We start from the raw sequence: 17,376 nt of genomic DNA on the forward strand, positions 1-17,376 counted from the left end.
TCGTGCCTCGTACAGTTGTTCTGCGGCTCCGGGCCGGGCTTAGTTGTTGAGTACAATGCCTCCGAGAAAAGACGTGCCAGATAGGGCCGCCGCTTCGGACGCCAGTGCGTCCGGAAGTGAGGTAAGGGACGCGGTAGAGTCTGCGCAGGTTACCGATGCGGCCGCCCTGATGAGTCAGATGAACGAAATATTGTCGGTGTTCACCCGTCAGCTCGGTTCGGTGGCTAGCGTCAATCAAGCCGCAGATGCGGCGACAGTCTCGCGTCCTCGGATAAATGTAGAGGTTCCCTCTTTTTCCGGCTACACGGACGTGAAGTCAGTCCACGAGTTCTTGCAAGAACTCGATGATTATCAGACGGCACTGGGTTCCCCAGCCAACGTGGTGCTAGCGCAGGTAATTCCCGTAGCACTTGTTGAGAGCGCGGCGCGATGGAGACGCTGCCAACCCGCCTTCCAGTCGATGGCAGACTTCACAGATCGCTTCCGCGCCGAGTTCTTGCCGCCCGATTACGAGCGCCGGATGCTTGAGAAGCTAGCGTTGCGCACACAGCACCGAGAGGAGAGCCTCCTCGAGTATGTACGCGCAATGCAGGAGCTCTACAAGAGGGCAGATTCCACGGCAACCGAACTTGAACAGGTCGCGCACGTGATGAGGAAATGCCATCCGCGCTTCAAGCCGTATTTACGGGGACGTGGTTTTGCAAACCTTGAGGCCCTAGCACAGGAAGGGAAGGTAGTATAGGCGGATTTGCTCGCTGAATTGCGCTACCAGCCACCCCCTAGGCCAGCCGAATCGCCAGAGCCGCGATGCGCCTGGACCGGAGGCCAGGACTGCGCGCCGCGCGCCAGAGGCGCAGACGTATTGACGGTAGGGCAGGAAAAGCCAGAGGAAGGCTCCGCGATTCCTCGCACTCTTGACCCGTACGCGTTCGAGCAGCGGCGTCGAGCTGGGCTCGCCAGCGATGTCTGCATAGGCTCGGAGAGAGGGGAAAGACGTCCCCAGCCGCTTCGTGGAACGCGGCATCCCCCGACCGCGTGGCAGGTGAACGATCGGCTTTGCTGGAATTGCAACGAGCGAGGCCACGTGACACGAGAGTGTCAAGCAAGGCGTATGCAGGGAAACGCGGACAGCCGGCGGCTATAATTGGTAACACCAGCCTGTCGCCGTCGGCGGGAAGATTTCGTGGTAGCCAGGGCGGAAAATGGGAAATGTACTCCCACGCCGCGTCACCGGGCGACCGCCCCGGGGGCGCAGAGGCTTTTGTCCCCCTCGCCTGTAGAGCGCAAGGAATGTTGTCGCGCTCTAGCCCTTTTATGCTAGTGCGGTTAGCTGGTCAAAGCTACTCGGCACTCGTTGACACGGGCTCAACTCTGTCACATGTCGGTGATGATGTGTTCGAGGCCTGCCGTAGATGTAACATCCGTTTCAGGCCAGCCGAAACCCCTTTGAGCTTAGCAGCAGGGACGGCAAAAGCGGAGGGAGCGGTACGTCTGGTCCTGCGTTTTGACGGCAGGAAGCGGAGGCATCGCTTCGTCTGTCTGCCCGGCTTAGCCATACCAGTTATTCTGGGAAGAGATTTTCTTTCGAGCGAAGGCATTGTGCTTGAGATGGGGGAGAACGGCTATCGCTACAGCCCCTTCACCCCCCTCATTCCCTTTGTTAGCGCACCCAAACAGGAAATCGTCGCCCAGCGGGCGAGCGTCCACGCTTGTGTGGCAGACGGCTCCCCCGCGACAATTAATGGTAGCCCATTAGAAGCAATTATCGCGTCCTTCTCAGGAACCGGCAGTCAGCGCCGAAGGCTCGTGGAAACTTTACTCCCGTTTTCGGATTGCTCCACAGAAAAACCAGGCAGAACCGACTTGCTTCAGCACGAGATCGAAACGGGTGATGCGCGCCCTTTCAGATGTAACCCGCGACCGTTAAGCCCGCATAAGAGACAGCTTCTCGACAGCGCCCTTGACGAGATGATTGATACCGGCGCGGTGAGACCGTCACAAAGTCCCTGGGCGTCCGCAGTGGTTCTGGCGCCAAAGAAAGGTGGTTCGGTCACGCTTGTGTTTATTGTCGAAAGCTCAACTCACTGACGCCTACGGTTGCGTACCCTTTCCAGTCGATCGAGGCTGTGATGTACGCGTTAGGGAACGCAAGGTTCTTCACAGTCCTGGATGCAAGCAGAGGGTACCTGCAGATTGAGGTGGCGGAAGGTGACATTCAGAGAACCGCATTCACCTGTCACCGCGGGCTCTTCGAATTTACTCGACTCCCTTTTGGTTTTTTTAATGCATCGAGCACGTTCATGCGATTGATGGACATCGTGCTGGGCGATGCAATGTTCAACTACGCGATGGCGTACCTCGACGACGTCGTGATATTCTCGCAGTCATTCGAAGAGCATCTCATTCAGTTGAATTCCGTTCTTGAAAGAATGAGACGTGCGGGTATAACGATCAACCCAAAGAAAGTGCAGTTGGCATCAAAGAGAGTGAACCTCTTGGGATTTGTGGTTGATGATGGCACTTTGAGCAGGCATTTCTGAACTACCCCTGCCCGACAGACGTGATAAGCTCGCAGAGGTTTTTGGGAATGGTTGCCTTCTACAGACAATTCATCCCTAGTTGTTCAGAGATCGCTAGACCGTTGAACCAGCGGTTGCGGAAAGGCTCGTAGTGGGTCTGGGGCAAGGAACAGAACGACGCTTTTGTTGCCTTGGCTCGCGCGATAGCGAACACCGCTAGTTTGCGCCTCTCCGGCCTGAACAAGCCGTTTGTCTGACAGACAGATGCTATGATGCCGGTGTAGGAGCGGTTTTGTTGCAGGAACACGAGGGCAAGCTACGCCCTGTCGCGTTCGCTAGCCGCACGCTCACATCGGCGGAGCGGAATTACTCCGCGACCGAAAAGGAATGCCTGGCGACAATGTTCGCATTGTCAAAGTTCGACATGTACCTAGACGGAGCAGTTTTCACCGTGCATGCAAACAGATCACCAGGCAGTCTCGTGGTTAAAGAGGCTGAAAAACCCCTCAGGCAGACTCGCGAGATGGGCGCTGACGTTGCAACGTTACGCGTACGCCATTGAGTACCGCCGGGGCAGCATGAATAGGGTGGCCGATGCTTTATCGCGCGCACAGTTGAAGGCTGGCATAAGCGCAGAAGAGGCGCAGACCAGCCTTGCTGAACGCAGCGTCGCCGCTACTGGTGAGGACGAGAGGGCGGACGCGAGTGTCGCACCCTGCGTAGTTAAAGAGAGAAAGGAGGCGGACAGAGTTGCCGCGCTGTGCTGCGAGAGAGAGAAGACGCAGCAGCTGGTGGCGGCAACTACTCGCCTGCCAAGAAGCGAGGCAGAGAGAAATCTGTTTTGGGGAGTAGCGGTCAGTAGGGATGAGCTAATTGAGGCCCAGAAAGCAGACGGTCTATGCCAGCAGGTGCTGACAGAGCTTGCGAGTAGTGCAGCTTGCACCGGGAACGCTGAGGGCAAGTAAGACGCGTATCTGCTGGGCGATGATGGCTTACGGCTCCGCTACATCCCCCAACTTGACGAGGAAGAGGCGATTGCATCCCCCTTCCGAGTCGTGGTCCCGAGGAAGTTGCGGAAACGATTCCTCCACTACTTCCATGACTCAGCGCTGGCAGGCCATGGCAGCGGCAGTAAGACTTATGACAAGTTATGCCGTGTGGCAACCTGGCCAGGTATGAGAAAGGATGTGCTGGGTTACGCCCGTACATGTCCTGTTTGCCAGGTAGCCAAGTCTCGGGCGGGGAAACCCGCTGGCATGTTGAAGCCGGTAGTTAGCAACTATCGGTGGCAAGTGGTCGCGTGCGATATCATGGGACCCCTCCCTCGCTCCTCGCGCGGACACCAATATATCCTGGTAATAACGAACCACTATTCCAAGTGGGTTGAGGTTTTCCCCCTTAGGAAGCTTGTGTCAGAGCGGATTTGGGAGAAACTGTTGGAGACATTCACTCCAACTGTTGGAGACATTTCCCTTCCGACCTGATTACAGACAATGCTTCGTATTTCACAAGCAGTCTTTGTTGATTCCTGTCGGGCGCTTCAAATCCGCCACAGGAAATCGAGTCCCTAACACGCTCAGAGCAACATAACCGAGAGAGTAAATCGGAATGTTAAGAGTATGCTGATCGCTACGACCGAGCAGCACAGAGATTGGGACGCGCAGCTGTCCGAACTGGCGTTCGCCACTAGAACAACCGTTAACAGGTCGGTGGGTATGACACCTGCTTACTTGAATGTTGGGAAAGAGATCGCTTTTCCGCTAGAGAACGCCCTACTTGACGCGGCGATGCCCGCGCCCCCTCCGCTTACACAGTACGCGGCAAAACTCCGCGAGCGCCTTGAGGCAGCGCAGCGCGCGGCTCGTGAAAACCTCGATGTCGCGCGCATGGAGCAAGCGGATCAGTACAACAAAGGTCGTCGTCACGTCGTTTTCAACACGCGCGACTTGGTAATGAAAAGAACGCACCCGCTTAGTAACGCAGCGCGTGGTTTCGCCGCATCGCTAGCGCATAAGTGGGTTGGACCGTTCAAAGTTACGGCACGGAATACGCCACTCACCTACCAGCTGCGGTTGTTGGCGAGCGGTGAAACCGATGGCCCGGTGCACGTCGCAGACCTGAAAGCTTACCACCTTCGCAAGGACGATAATTGCGAAGCGGGGGAAGCTCAAAGCGATGCAGCGATCTCCGAGCAGCGATGCAGCGATCCTGGCCGAGCCCAGCTGCGCTGTGACGCTGAGGATGTAGCCGCTGTCGGAGAGGGACTAGCCGGAACAGTCACGCCATGCCTGCTGCTTCTCCCATCCCACGAAGCAGCTGAGATGGCATCCCGCCAGGGCCAGGCGACAAGCCTTCATATTTTACGCCGACCAGGGCTCGAACATGGACATGGCGGCTGTTGGCGGAGCCCTGGTCGGACGCTGAGGGGGGGGGGGGGGGGAGATGCGGGGCCCTGCGCCACATATCTGTAGGGTCCGTGGCGCGCCGCGCATTCCAAGGCCGCGCCACATCCCAATGCTGCCTGCGCGCTGCCTGTTTCCCTCTCCCCGCTCGTTCGGGGATAACCGGTTCCGTGCCAGGGGGCTATAAAGGAAGGCACGCGCCGCTGTCTCGTGGCTCTTCGCTCCTCTCTTCGTTCCTGCTTCTTCGCTACTGGCGCGTCTCCACGGAGACGATCCGCAGCCCCCCGGACGACAACCCCGCACAGCCTTGGACGACTCCCGCGCTGACGTGAGATTAAAGATGTTTATTATACGCCCCGCTGTGTATTTGTCGTGCGCATCCCTCGGGCAGAGGAATCGCCCACAAGTTTTAAGAAACATCCCTAATTTTTTTAACGGACAAGGCACTACTACAATACCAATTGTGTCAGCATCTTCATGCGCTATGGCGTTTTATGTTTTCAGGTACGCATGCTTTATTTCTACCAGTATCAACCATGGCACACTTCTAACCGTAAATATCTCACCTCTTTGTAGCTTGTGTTGCAGAATGTATCGCGTTATGGGGCTGTTGCCAGTGTACGGCGTCTGCCACTGCAGTGTCGCCGAACGACTTGTGTAGTTCGTCACGGTAACCTCTGTCGCTGCATCAGGTGGCTCTGCGAGTACAAAAAGAAGATACTGTGTAGACTCTGCTAGACAAGCGCGTAAGTATGAATAATTTAGAAAAAAGTGCTTAAACGGTGTCATATGCCAGTTAATTTACAGGCTTCACTGAACGCCGTAATTTAAAAAACCACTTCTGGATCCAGTTGAATGAACATAGGTAATAATTGCTTAATTTCTCGCACAATACCTTATCCCGATCCCCAAATGTAAATATAGGGTAGGAAATGTCAATCATTTATTTTGGTTGCAGTATTACGTCTTTAGAAGCAACCAACTGCTACTTGGTTGACTGTTACTTCAACGCTCCATTTAGGATCACAATGTCAAACCTCGAAACTGTCGGCAGGAAGCACGTGACATTAGGTACGAAACTGCGTTGTCGGTGTTCATCGACGTTGAATATTTATGCGCTCCCAATACCCAACCACGAAAACAGTATCCTATGTAATAACCACGATCAACTGCACGCTCTATTGGGCGAGTTGGAAGTAGTTCATTTTGTGGAATACTGTTAACAAGACAAGGGACAGAAGAACGATTAGACGACGCGGGCGCTTCCTAACAAATGAAGGTTTATTTGAAAGCGCATGAACTTAAGAAGAAAAAACGCAAAATTAAAAAAAAGTTAAATCATCAAGGATTACGCTGCAAAGAAAGGCAGGTATCAATGAAGCTATCGCATTATGATGTAACGTAAGCCAATGTTTCGCCACATACTTGTCCGGACTCTTAGCTGTGCAGTAAGCTTCAAAGTTTCCCTGCCTATCTGGTTGTTGCTGTAGTATTGGAATGTTGAGTTGCGCAAGTCAGGCAGGCAAGATTCTTAAGATCATTGCATTTACGGTAGTGCTGAACCAGGTTAGAAAAGGGGGATGATTTTTTTCACAGCAAAATAATTTTCATGCTCTTTCAGTCTGATATTGGTGCACCTGCCGGTTCGGCCATGAAATATAGCTCCGAATGACAAAGAAATCCTGTACACTAGGCCTTTTTTTGCAGTCCGTGAAGTTATGTGTCTGGACAGAGTGCAACGACTACTGTCCCTTTTGGACAAGGCTGTTTCCAGATTTTTTTCTGCACAGCTGCGCACATTTGTACAACCTTATGGTCGGTGGAGAATACAACCTGTACGTATCTACACCGTGTTGATACAGCAAGCTTGCGACTTTGTTTTGAGGCTCATCCTGAGGCTCTAGAGGACATGATGCCGCCTTCAACTTCAGCTTGGCCAGGCGTCTCTCTGGTAACCTTGCAAGGAGAATGTTCTCAGGGTATCCAGGCTTCACGTAGCCTGGCCAACTGGCCGTGCAGAATCTTCTCTATTTGGTAGTGGCATGACGAATCAAGGGATGTTGACAGGCAACTTATCTCTATTCCGTCCTTCACCAGCCTTGAATGTTGCGAACTGAAGGACAGAAGGGGCTTCCCGGCCTTTGGTAAATGCTTCCAACTGACGTGGTCGGTATCCAGCCTTAACTCAAGGTTTAAAAATCGATGCCTCCATTTATGGGCAACTCAGATGTGAAGTAAAGCCCTTGGCCCCTTTCTGTCAATATCTTAAGTACATCGGGCGCCGTCCTAATGCTGTTCGGCTTTCTTTCGAACACAAAGTAGTCGCCGAAATACCTGAAAACAGCAACCATGATATCTTCTAATTGGCGTTCAGTTACCTATCCACCTTCGAAAGAAAGATGTCACGGAAGATAGGAGCCATCCGGGATCCGATGCATACTCCGGACGTTTTAACGAAGGCTTTGTTGTTCCAGGTAACGAGAGTGGATGATAGGTAAGCTTAAAGAAGCTAAGGATGCACTCCACGGTAATGTCACAAGCATTCCTGAAAGCGACTTCATCATTGTGCTCCACGATCCACTCGTGGATGCATATCATAAGGGCTGCGTGCGGAATGGAATAAAAGAGATCTACGTTTATGCTAAGTGTTGAACACCATCCGAGATTATGATTCGACAAAAATGTAGCCAATAGCGCTGAACTAGGGACGAAAAATGGGCCTTCGAATTTTAAAGTTTTTAGGTGTCTTTGCAGGAAACCGGACACCTCGTATTGCCATGTGTTCCGTACAGAGGCCACCGCCCGAAAGAGAATGTCTAGCTTATGAGTTTTTGCTGTGAAAAACAGATCCAGTTGAAGCTGCTTCTCGTCCTTCACCTTTGCACACAACGAATCAAGTTTTTTGTCTTATCCAAGCCACTGTTCTACGCTTCAATGTTACGAGTCTGACACATGCGTCTTTGAAGTTTTTGAGCATTATTGTTGTAGCTCTTTCCACATAAAGATATTGAGGAACTATGACAAAGAAGCCTTTCCTATTGAAACAAGAGGCCGCAACTTTTTATCAACCAGGTAGTCCACAACTCGTCTCAGTGTTCCCTGCGATCCCACTGCTGTCTTTCCTTTACTGATGACGACCTCCGAGCAGCCCCTTATTAGTCTGGCCTTGTATACGTCAGGCAGTTGCTTGGCAATCATTCGGGGCAGCGTCAGCATCTCGACAGGCTTCAGTTCAGGCTTAAGCCAGAACATCATTCCAGCGCCAAAATTCACCGGTGCTTATGGTCAATAGCAGAGGAGCCAAGTGTCAACAGCTTACCCGGACGTCTACAGGTCCCTTGTTTCTTACGCAGCGTGGGTAATACCAACTTTCATAGGTACACCGTGATGAAATCAGCGCTGTTGTTCACCAAATAGTCGTCTATGACGCTGACCTCTGTGGATACCGCACAATGCTTGCAAATCCTTGTAAAATTGCAGCGGCCACCACAATTGTGACAAAATAATACCGCAGATCCTTGGGGTATGCCCGGAAGAAGGTTGGCGCCATCCGCAGAAAGACTGAATGTCAGCAGGGCCCAGATTGTGCCTAGCGTACCACGACGATGTACGCGCTCTATGCAAGCAAACAGCAATGACAGCGGTCAAAACCACCGGGTTATTTAAGTGGAAAGTTAGACATTTAAAAGAGCTCATAGAAGTAGAGATGTAATTTAACAGTACGCTGTATTGGGTGAGTTGGAAGTAGTTCATATTATGGAACAGATCGAATGAACCCAGACATAGTAGAAAACGTGAACCCCCATGCCGTTGTCACCAACACCCCGTGAATAAGTCATTATTTTTATCTTAACCTGGTATATCACTTTTGACTTCAGTAAATTGTTACGCAGGCTTGCAAGAAATTAATGAGACGGTGCAGGCATCGTAACTAAGCTTAATAAGCGGTGTAAACTGAAGGTTCTACATGTCTACGCACGTACATGTATTTATAACAACCAGACAGGCGTTAAACCTCCTACAATACAGCAATGAGGAAAGTAAAAGCGCAGTATACTGCAGGTATTAGCGGCCAACTTCAATCGCATGGTAGGAATAAGCACGCTGAAGACCAGAGAGTAGATGAAGTACGGCATTGACTTGATTTACAAAACACAATAACTTACGAATCCTGAATAGCTTTTTAGAAAACTGAAAAGCCGCAAGTGGAACGGGTAGAGTAGAAATTCATACTTTGTTCTAGTCCTAGCATCCTGCTGGTTGTACTAATAAAAGGGATGGCAAGGTCTCAAATTAGGATAGAGCTTAATAGGGAAAGAAACGGATTAGTAAGAAAGGAGTCCATCAAAAAATTTGCGGTGAAAGAGAAGGTAGAAGAATTCAGAACCTCGCTTCAGAGTAGATATTGAACTTTACCCGAGGATTATCACCTTAGTTTAGAAGCAATGAACGAGAACGAGAAGAAATAGTTGGTAGGATACTTATAGAGAGTAGCGATAAACTTTCTAAGGAGACGATAGATTTCACTAAGGAACACCACAGTATGAAAATGTCCAACCCAACAGACAGGATATGACTTGCACAGCTATCAAATGTAATAAATTCACGTAAAATGCCCAGAATAAGGAAGTAAAAGATAGAGACAATTGAGCGTGTTCTAAAGAACAGTGGTACAGAAAAATACGTTAAGAGGAAAGTACGCATTGGCAGAAACCAGATGCATACGCAAACCAGTTGAGGTGCGCAATGTCATCACTAATATTAACAAGATAATCAACGTAGCCTAGGAGTTCTACTCTGGCTTACACAGCAGCCAAAGTAGTCATGACAGTAAAGATTGACAGCATTGAAACACAATCAGGCTTTCCCACAGTAACGAAGGACGATGGCAAAGCGATGATGCCAGGGTCATCCAATACAATACGCTTCTTAGTTTGGCATACAATACTGGACATTATTATTCAATATCCGAAATTGGAGGGCCTTAGATGCAGTCCTTATTTCGAAATAAGTGGGTGAAGTTGACACCGCGAAGCTCCTCCCACAGACAGCAGTCACCGTGTTGAAATGCTCGGTGACGTCACAGAGCGAGACCGGTCACCACGTGGTCTGCTACTGTGCCGGCGCCGATAAGCTGCTGATACACTATGATGTGTTCGCGCTTGCCTTGCTAAAAGACCGGCATTACTCTCAATAAGTGTACTAAGTGCGTTTCTGAGAACAGAACACAGACTGTAGTGAAGGGCGATTTAGTTCTTGCTCGGGCATCTCCCTTTGGCGCGTCCGCCGCTAGCGCCGCAAACGTCGGTGGCAGCATTGCCTCCATCACCAAAACACCAAATCGCCAGCCGTGTTTCAGCATATGCCGTCCGCACGAGCGATACGACGGGTCCCATGTGCTCTCGTCAGAAAAGCATGCTAAATTTTGTTTTCTCATAATAATAGACCTTCGAAAAAAGAATTTCAAAAATAAATGCTTCTTGGTAAATGCCGACCCATATGGTGGGAGTTTTTGCTCATAGCCAGTGTAGTGCCCCTGCTCTTGTACACTAGCTCCGCTGCTAAGACGTCGCCGAAAATAATCATTTTATTTACTACGAGACAGTGGGGTTCGGACTAGAGAAAATTCATGATCGAGTGGCTCAATTGCTAACACGCCTTGCTGATCTATTACAAATTGCCTTCCGCTGTGGCTTCGATGCGAAGTAATTTAGGCCTAGCGAAGATAAGGGAGAAGCTGAGAGCCAGAGCGCCGTCGTGCTTCGCGCCCGTGGGCGGAACCTTAGCTGTAAGCTTGCTGCATCCGGTGCTGTAATCACCATAAGGTTATCGTCTACTTTTATGATGCGCTATATAGGGCCAGGCTTGGATCTGAAAACGATCAGTGTAAACGATGCTGCTATGACGGGGCGGCCGGCGTATTGGGTGTCTCGATGTAGTGCGCCGCGCCCTATACATTACGCTGCTGCGCTGTCGGGCGGTACCCGAAGATTTTACGAAAGCGCCGTCGGATGGTACTGCATACATTGCGCATTTTATGTGTAGCTTCCGAGAGGTGTTTCAGTGTACAATGCGTACGCTGTTCGAGCGGGTCTGCTCGTCCTCCTGTCGTACTCGGGAGCCGACGTGCACCTGAATCCCGCCCACAGATGCCGCTATTCATTAGGTCAAAACTTCTAATAGGTTCTTAAACGACAACATGACTACGACTCGTCTACTATGTCAAGGCTGTCCTTGAGCTGCTGAAATCTAAATCTAAACACCACAAGAAAAAGTTATAAATTAATTATAATGAACAGTGGAATACCACGTCGAAATTAAGAAAGACTATATTCTATATTCCAGTGCTAATAAAACAAAGAGTCATTCAAACGTTTGGTAACTTTACCCACCTAAATGAGGGCGAATTTTTCTCAGCTAACTAGAGAATGTATGTTACTGCTGAAGAAAAAAATATCTGCGTTCGCCGAGCTATCTATATAAAGCACTAAACACTGCAAACTACACGCGGACGTTGTTTTATACATTAGGTGTGCATTAGGGATGCAGCCTGGAGCTGCTTTCCTTAAAGTTCAATTCTTTTTCTTCTCGAAGCTTTACCTTCAACAATCTTTTGTATAAAATAAAATGCACTACTTTCTTCTACCACGTAGCGCTAACATTAGGCAGGTATTGATGTAACTATTTAAAAATAATTCCACGGCTGTATTTCTGCTCTCAACTCTTAAGCTGCACTTTTACTTTCATTGCGAAGCGTCTCATTTTGTGCAATGTGCGAAAAAGCACTAAACAAATAAAGAAATACTCTTCATTAGGACTCGTTGAATGCGCTGCTCCAGGAACGTCAAAAGGCAGCGCACGGAAAAAACGTAAAATCTCGTGTAGAGGCCTGTGCCCACAGACTTTATCTAATGCCCGAGCTTTTTATTGTTCCCACTGCACTGAGCTCACAGAAAGAACCGCGCGTTTTGTCCTCTGCAGCATAGTGTGTAAGCTTGCGCAACTGCATGGAAGGCCGCGAAATTTGGAGTGGCCAAATACCACAGCTTCTCTCGTCCTTTCCAGAGCACTGCCTGACTCAGAGAGGCTTTGTATTTGCGTATGTGTTGCACCTTTGATTTTATTGCGAAAGCAATACTACTCTAGGTTTCGAGCCTTCAGCATGGCGAAGCCGCACCCACGTGACACTGTGACGTCACACCCCACGTGACACTAAGGTGATAGCTGGGCTATTAACTCAAGCGGTTGGCGTAGCACGGTCGCAGCCACGGCGAAGTGCGTGACGTCACACCCCACGTGACACAAAATCGAGAGATGGGCTGCAAGGAGCTGCCAACTTGGGTCTCTCGTTTTACATGGGATGGTTATGTCAGAATGAGCCTGCTAGGACCCTGGCAGGACCCAGGCTCATTCTGACATAACCATCCCATGTAAAACGAGAGACCCAAGTTGGCAGCTCCTTGCAGCCCATCTCTCGATTTTGTGTCACGTGGGGTGTGACGTCACGCACTTCGCCGTGGCTGCGACCGTGCTACGCCGACCGCTTGACTTGGTAGCCCAGCTATCACCTTAGTGTCACGTGGGGTGTGACGTCGCAGCGTCACGTGGGTGCGGCTGCGCCATGCTGAAGGACCCTGGCATTCACTTTACCCCTATAGGCCACTAAGGCACGTTCACACGGCTTGGTTAAAGCAGGGCTTTATATGTGGGCTTAGGAAGACGAAAAAGAGAAGAAAAACGCTCGGTTACCCGCTGATAATGCTTTCGCTCAATATTTGGGTCAGCAGCATTGAACCTTTGTGATTGTTTTTCATCTATGAGGCAGGTTCAGATTGTAGGGAGGACCTACCGCTCGGCATAATTTTTCTGTCAATCCTGACCATCGATATCAACAATAATTTACAAGGATGAAATCCTAAAGCTGCGAATGGCACGACTGGAACAACCAATATATTTCTTTTATTTTTCTTTATGGCAGTCTAGGTTCAAAGGTTGTATGATTAACAAAATACACGTCGAAATGGCTCACCGGAGCGAAATACAATGAAGACAAAGAAAAGGAACAGGACAAATAGACTTTTCAATCAAACACAGAACGAACCTAAAACCGAATGAAACAAAAATAACTGACAGTTATTGAAGCTTCATTATCACCAAAGAAAAAAATAAGAAAGGAATCTAGCAGACGAGAGGTTCAAGTGAAGGATGGCCTACTCAGGACAAATATACCTGAGAGAGGTCCGTGCCACGTTGTCACGATTCTCGTTAAAACGCACCGCTTCACAAACTTGAGTCGCCACTCGGTCGATAACTTTATAGTCGACTGCACATAGAGAAAATGAACGATACTCTCCCGCTATAGCTAGCTGTATCAGGGGGCGGTAAGCTTTAGTACGAGAATCGACTGCAGGACGCGTGCTGCATGGCCGCACTTTTCTCGAGATCAAGGGATCAGGTTCATGTCAAGCCTTGTCAACACGCTCCAATTCGCGTTTGTCGGGCCAACTTTGACGGAATACGGGAAAAATGAATCGCAGGAGAAAGTTTCCTAATAGACCCTGTAAAGCATCAGAAATCATACCAAAAGCGAGATTAGGCTGAAAATGGCCCATTTTCTTCGTTTGCTGATAGGCCTTTCGTGAAGGGTTAGGTATCAGAAGGGTGGATATAGGTTTCCGCACTAAGAACGTCGTGCTGCTCGACCGAAGGTTCAGGTTGACAATAGCCTGCTTAACGCCGCGCCTCAAATGAAGACGGTGATCGACGTGCTTGTTTCATTGTATGTCAGGAATACCATTCTCTCTATTTCACCCTTCCCTCGTTGTAATACTGGGTGAAGTCACTCTGTCCTATTCGCAGTCTTGATCTCTTTGGGTAACATAGGCCACCGCCATTACAGATGTGTGCCCTTGAGGACGCCATATTTGAACGACGTCTAAAAACGTACTGTTCCTAAAGACATTTCATTTGCTGAAGGCGATGCAAAAATTGATCTAGGAAATACTGATTGATTCAAATTTCCTTTTCGAGTGCTTTGTTTCAGAACTCCTTTTTCTAAGTGCTATGACAGACGGGAAGTGATATCAGTGATATACCAGCTGCGATAGACACATAAACAATTTTTCCCATCAATATATAGAGCGGTTTTTCTATTGATCCGTTTTTTCTGGCAAGGCATTAGTGCCTCATTTAAAAACAAAGTCAACATTGTTAGTGAACAGGCTCCGAACAACTTTTTGCACTAGAGTTGTCCGATTTCAGAGCAGGGCATTTTTACAATTTTTTTTAATGTTGCCATTTATACCCTTCTGGCACCTATGTGGCCTTTTGGGTTTATTATCCCGACACCAGTAGCATATTCAAATGCGACTACATCCCCGCAGAAAACGTGCACCAAGGAGAGTCTTGATGTGGACGCTGATTTCCTAGCCTTCCACTATTCGCACAATGGAGACTTAGACATTGGCTCCCAAATACGGTGTTATGGTCTGGGCGTTTAGCGGCACATACTGCATGCAAAATCACGGCACGGACAATTTCTCTCTACAAGCTTTTTGCGTTTGCTACATGTTCTGGTGGTCTCCAGTGAGGCATAGCGCAACGTAACAGCCGGTGACAGGTTTTAATCCTGTAGGAAAAAAAGTGTTGAAACAGAACGTCTTCTGTTTAGAGCTTTATAGATTTTCTGAGTTTATCTCTGTCGGCTAAGAGCAATCTCTAATCATCATCATCCTCTCCTAATTATGGAACGGCCAAACACCCTCCCATCACCACCGAGGAGACTACCACGTATCTGATTGGGGATTTATCAACAGGCTCCTGGAGCCATGAGAAACCAGTGTGACTGAGCTAGACTCCAGTGGCAGCAGCAGCATGCTTGTTGGGTAAGCTACAATAAATTTATATGTGGTTTAGCTCCGGTTAACCCAAGTGTGACTGCGAAAGCAATGGCGGAAGGTTCTTTTGCCTGCTACATTATTTCCCTATTACAGCCTATCAGTGTAAGATGCTACATTATTGGGAACACTTAAGTTTATCCTTTAAAGGTATGACACGAGAGCGTAAGCTAACAGCCCACATATAAAGTCACAATTCAACCAAGTCGTATGGACGTACCTGCGCATCGTAGGGGTGAAGAGAATGCCAACGGTTCAGGCAGGCTGATTTTGATATCGCCCTCCCATATGAAAGGAGCGACCCGAATGGGCAGCTCCTGCCCTCGGTATAGGGGTAACGTGAATTGCAATAACCTGGCCATTTGAATTTTTTATGAGGAGACCGTCGCTACGCCTCTTTACGGCGTAGCTGCGGCAACCTGAGGTCTCGCTTCGGCTGATTTTCTTTGTATTGTTTTTGTAATAAAAAGAAAGCTATTCAGAATGTAAACATTGGCTGAATCAGCAAACAATGCCGCTGAATAACAGACTGTTGTCCATAACCTTCCTACCATGGTCTGCGTTGGTTAATCTGAATGGCATAAGCAGACAGCGGCTGGCTCAGAGTTTTTTATCATTTGCGTCTATTTGAAGCCGAAGAGGTTGAAATGCATACATGAACTACTGATGCGATATCCCAGGCGAGAGTTGGTAATATACAAAAAGAGTTGGTGTCCCAGGTACCATGCCGGTGTTCTTACTCTGTCTCTGCTTATGCATTAAAGGCTAACAAAGGCGTCATTTAGATGTTGACATTCGGACAGGTGCCAATGATTTTTAAATGCTCATTAATTCTATATCAGGCATCATTAGCGTATTGTTTCAGTCATGTCTTATTAAAAAAAAGACATTTAGGCTTTCAGAGCCACCTCATCCGTCTTTATTTTCCAAGGCCGCTTTACTGCTGCAAATAAAACAACATTGGATAAATGAGCGCTATTTGAAAGGACGAGACATTCTGCATATTAGAAGCACCGCTTTCCTGCGGTTATCTTTGAGCCCAATACGCCTTCTACAGTCCGCCTGTATTGGTATATTCTGTTGCGGATTCGACAACAAGAGAGAGCAAGCAAAATTTTAGACTGTATACGACGCGACAATGTACACGTCCATTAGGTTTAAGAGGCTCACAGTATGAACCTCCTTATTTCCAGAAGTAAGAGTTAAAATGAAAAGTCTTTTTTTTTTCAAATAGGCGCATAGCATCTACCGAGAGATGGATATCAGTATTCATATCTATATTTCGCGATTCCGCATTTCAGAGCTCCTCATATTCTCATGGGTGAATTTAATGCTCACTGCCGTGCGTGGAACAGTCTGCAATGAAAAGTCGAGGAAGAGATCCGACTAACGTTAGCCGTACCTATAATTTTCACAATATAAATAAAGTCTTACCTACATTCATATGTAGAACCTCCTACAGCAGATGCATGGACGCGTCGTTCATATAAAAGTCCTGTCCTCTTCGCCAGATCTTTGACGTGGCAATCCCATTTTCCCACTTTGGCTCTATTCCTAAAACTCACAAAGGTGGAGGCAACGCCCAGAAACCATCAACAATTTCAGTTTTTTGTGCACCTCAGCTGAAAGAGCATCACGACTTGCTCTATTCAATGCCCGAATTCGATGCCCCTATTGTCTGTGTTAGCAATTCATCTGCACTTAGTTCTAACGAGATTATTTACTCAACACCACCTCTCCTTAGCATGGCTCATCGAACTGAATGGCTGAGGATCGTCCATGGTATATGGATTGTAAATAGTGCTACTGAACATTAGAAAATCAGCTGCCTGGTAGCGATTTCGCACATTTCTTTATAGGCCCTACGCACTATTTCCTGCATGCCTACCACCTGCACGCTTTACGACCAGATTCTCGATGTTCTCCAAATCGTCATGCTGGTCGGAACGGCAATGTTGTTGTCCAGAATGTAATATTGCTTCCCGTCATCAAACTGGAATTGTGGGCTGTTTCTTGGCTTTTTATGCAAACGCACTTTACACTATTACCCCCAGAGTCCTCTCCTTACCGTAATCGCAGTGGATACAAAAAGCCATATCACATATACTCAGTAAACAGGATCTGCAAACGATTCTCGACACAGTCATTTCGCATAAGTGATGAACGCTTAATCACACTTCCAATTAGCGAAACTCTAAGTCAAGAAAATTGACACTTCGATCACTGAATACTTATATGGAGCAGGCGTCCCCGCTTTACTCACTACAGGAGAGAACAGCCCCGTGTCGCGAATCGCAGCAGCACCACTTGACCACCTTCATCAAGGTCAACCCCACGCAATACACTTGAACACTTCCCAAATCACTTGCCTCGCATCCCTATTTGGGACTGCCTATTTGGACCCGTAGAGAGATTCAGCACGCCGAGAACCAAGCGCAGTTTTAAGGCACGTACGTACGACGCAGATGCAAGGTTTAGGGATTCTAACACAACAACTTCATCAGTATACCCACGCCACCAGGAAGTTTGACATCTCCCTGTTCTTCCAAATCTGACACC

At 48.6% G+C, this 17,376-nt stretch overlaps 1 protein-coding gene across 1 annotated transcript in view; it reads right to left on the bottom strand.

The window, feature by feature from the left end:
- The window catches only part of LOC146191919 (cell adhesion molecule Dscam1-like), a 111,520-nt gene that overhangs the window by 28,245 nt on the left and 65,899 nt on the right, over positions 1 to 17,376 (bottom strand). Inside the window, exon 16 of the mRNA XM_084600401.1 lies at positions 5,488 to 5,619. Within this exon, the coding sequence (XP_084456527.1) occupies positions 5,488 to 5,619 (132 nt within the window). The remainder of the gene's footprint in view (positions 1 to 5,487; positions 5,620 to 17,376) is intronic.

Source organism: Amblyomma maculatum, chromosome 4 (genome assembly GCF_055883805.1).
Source record: "Amblyomma maculatum isolate TAMU_Amacu chromosome 4, ASM5588380v1, whole genome shotgun sequence".
Taxonomy (NCBI): domain Eukaryota; kingdom Metazoa; phylum Arthropoda; class Arachnida; order Ixodida; family Ixodidae; genus Amblyomma; species Amblyomma maculatum.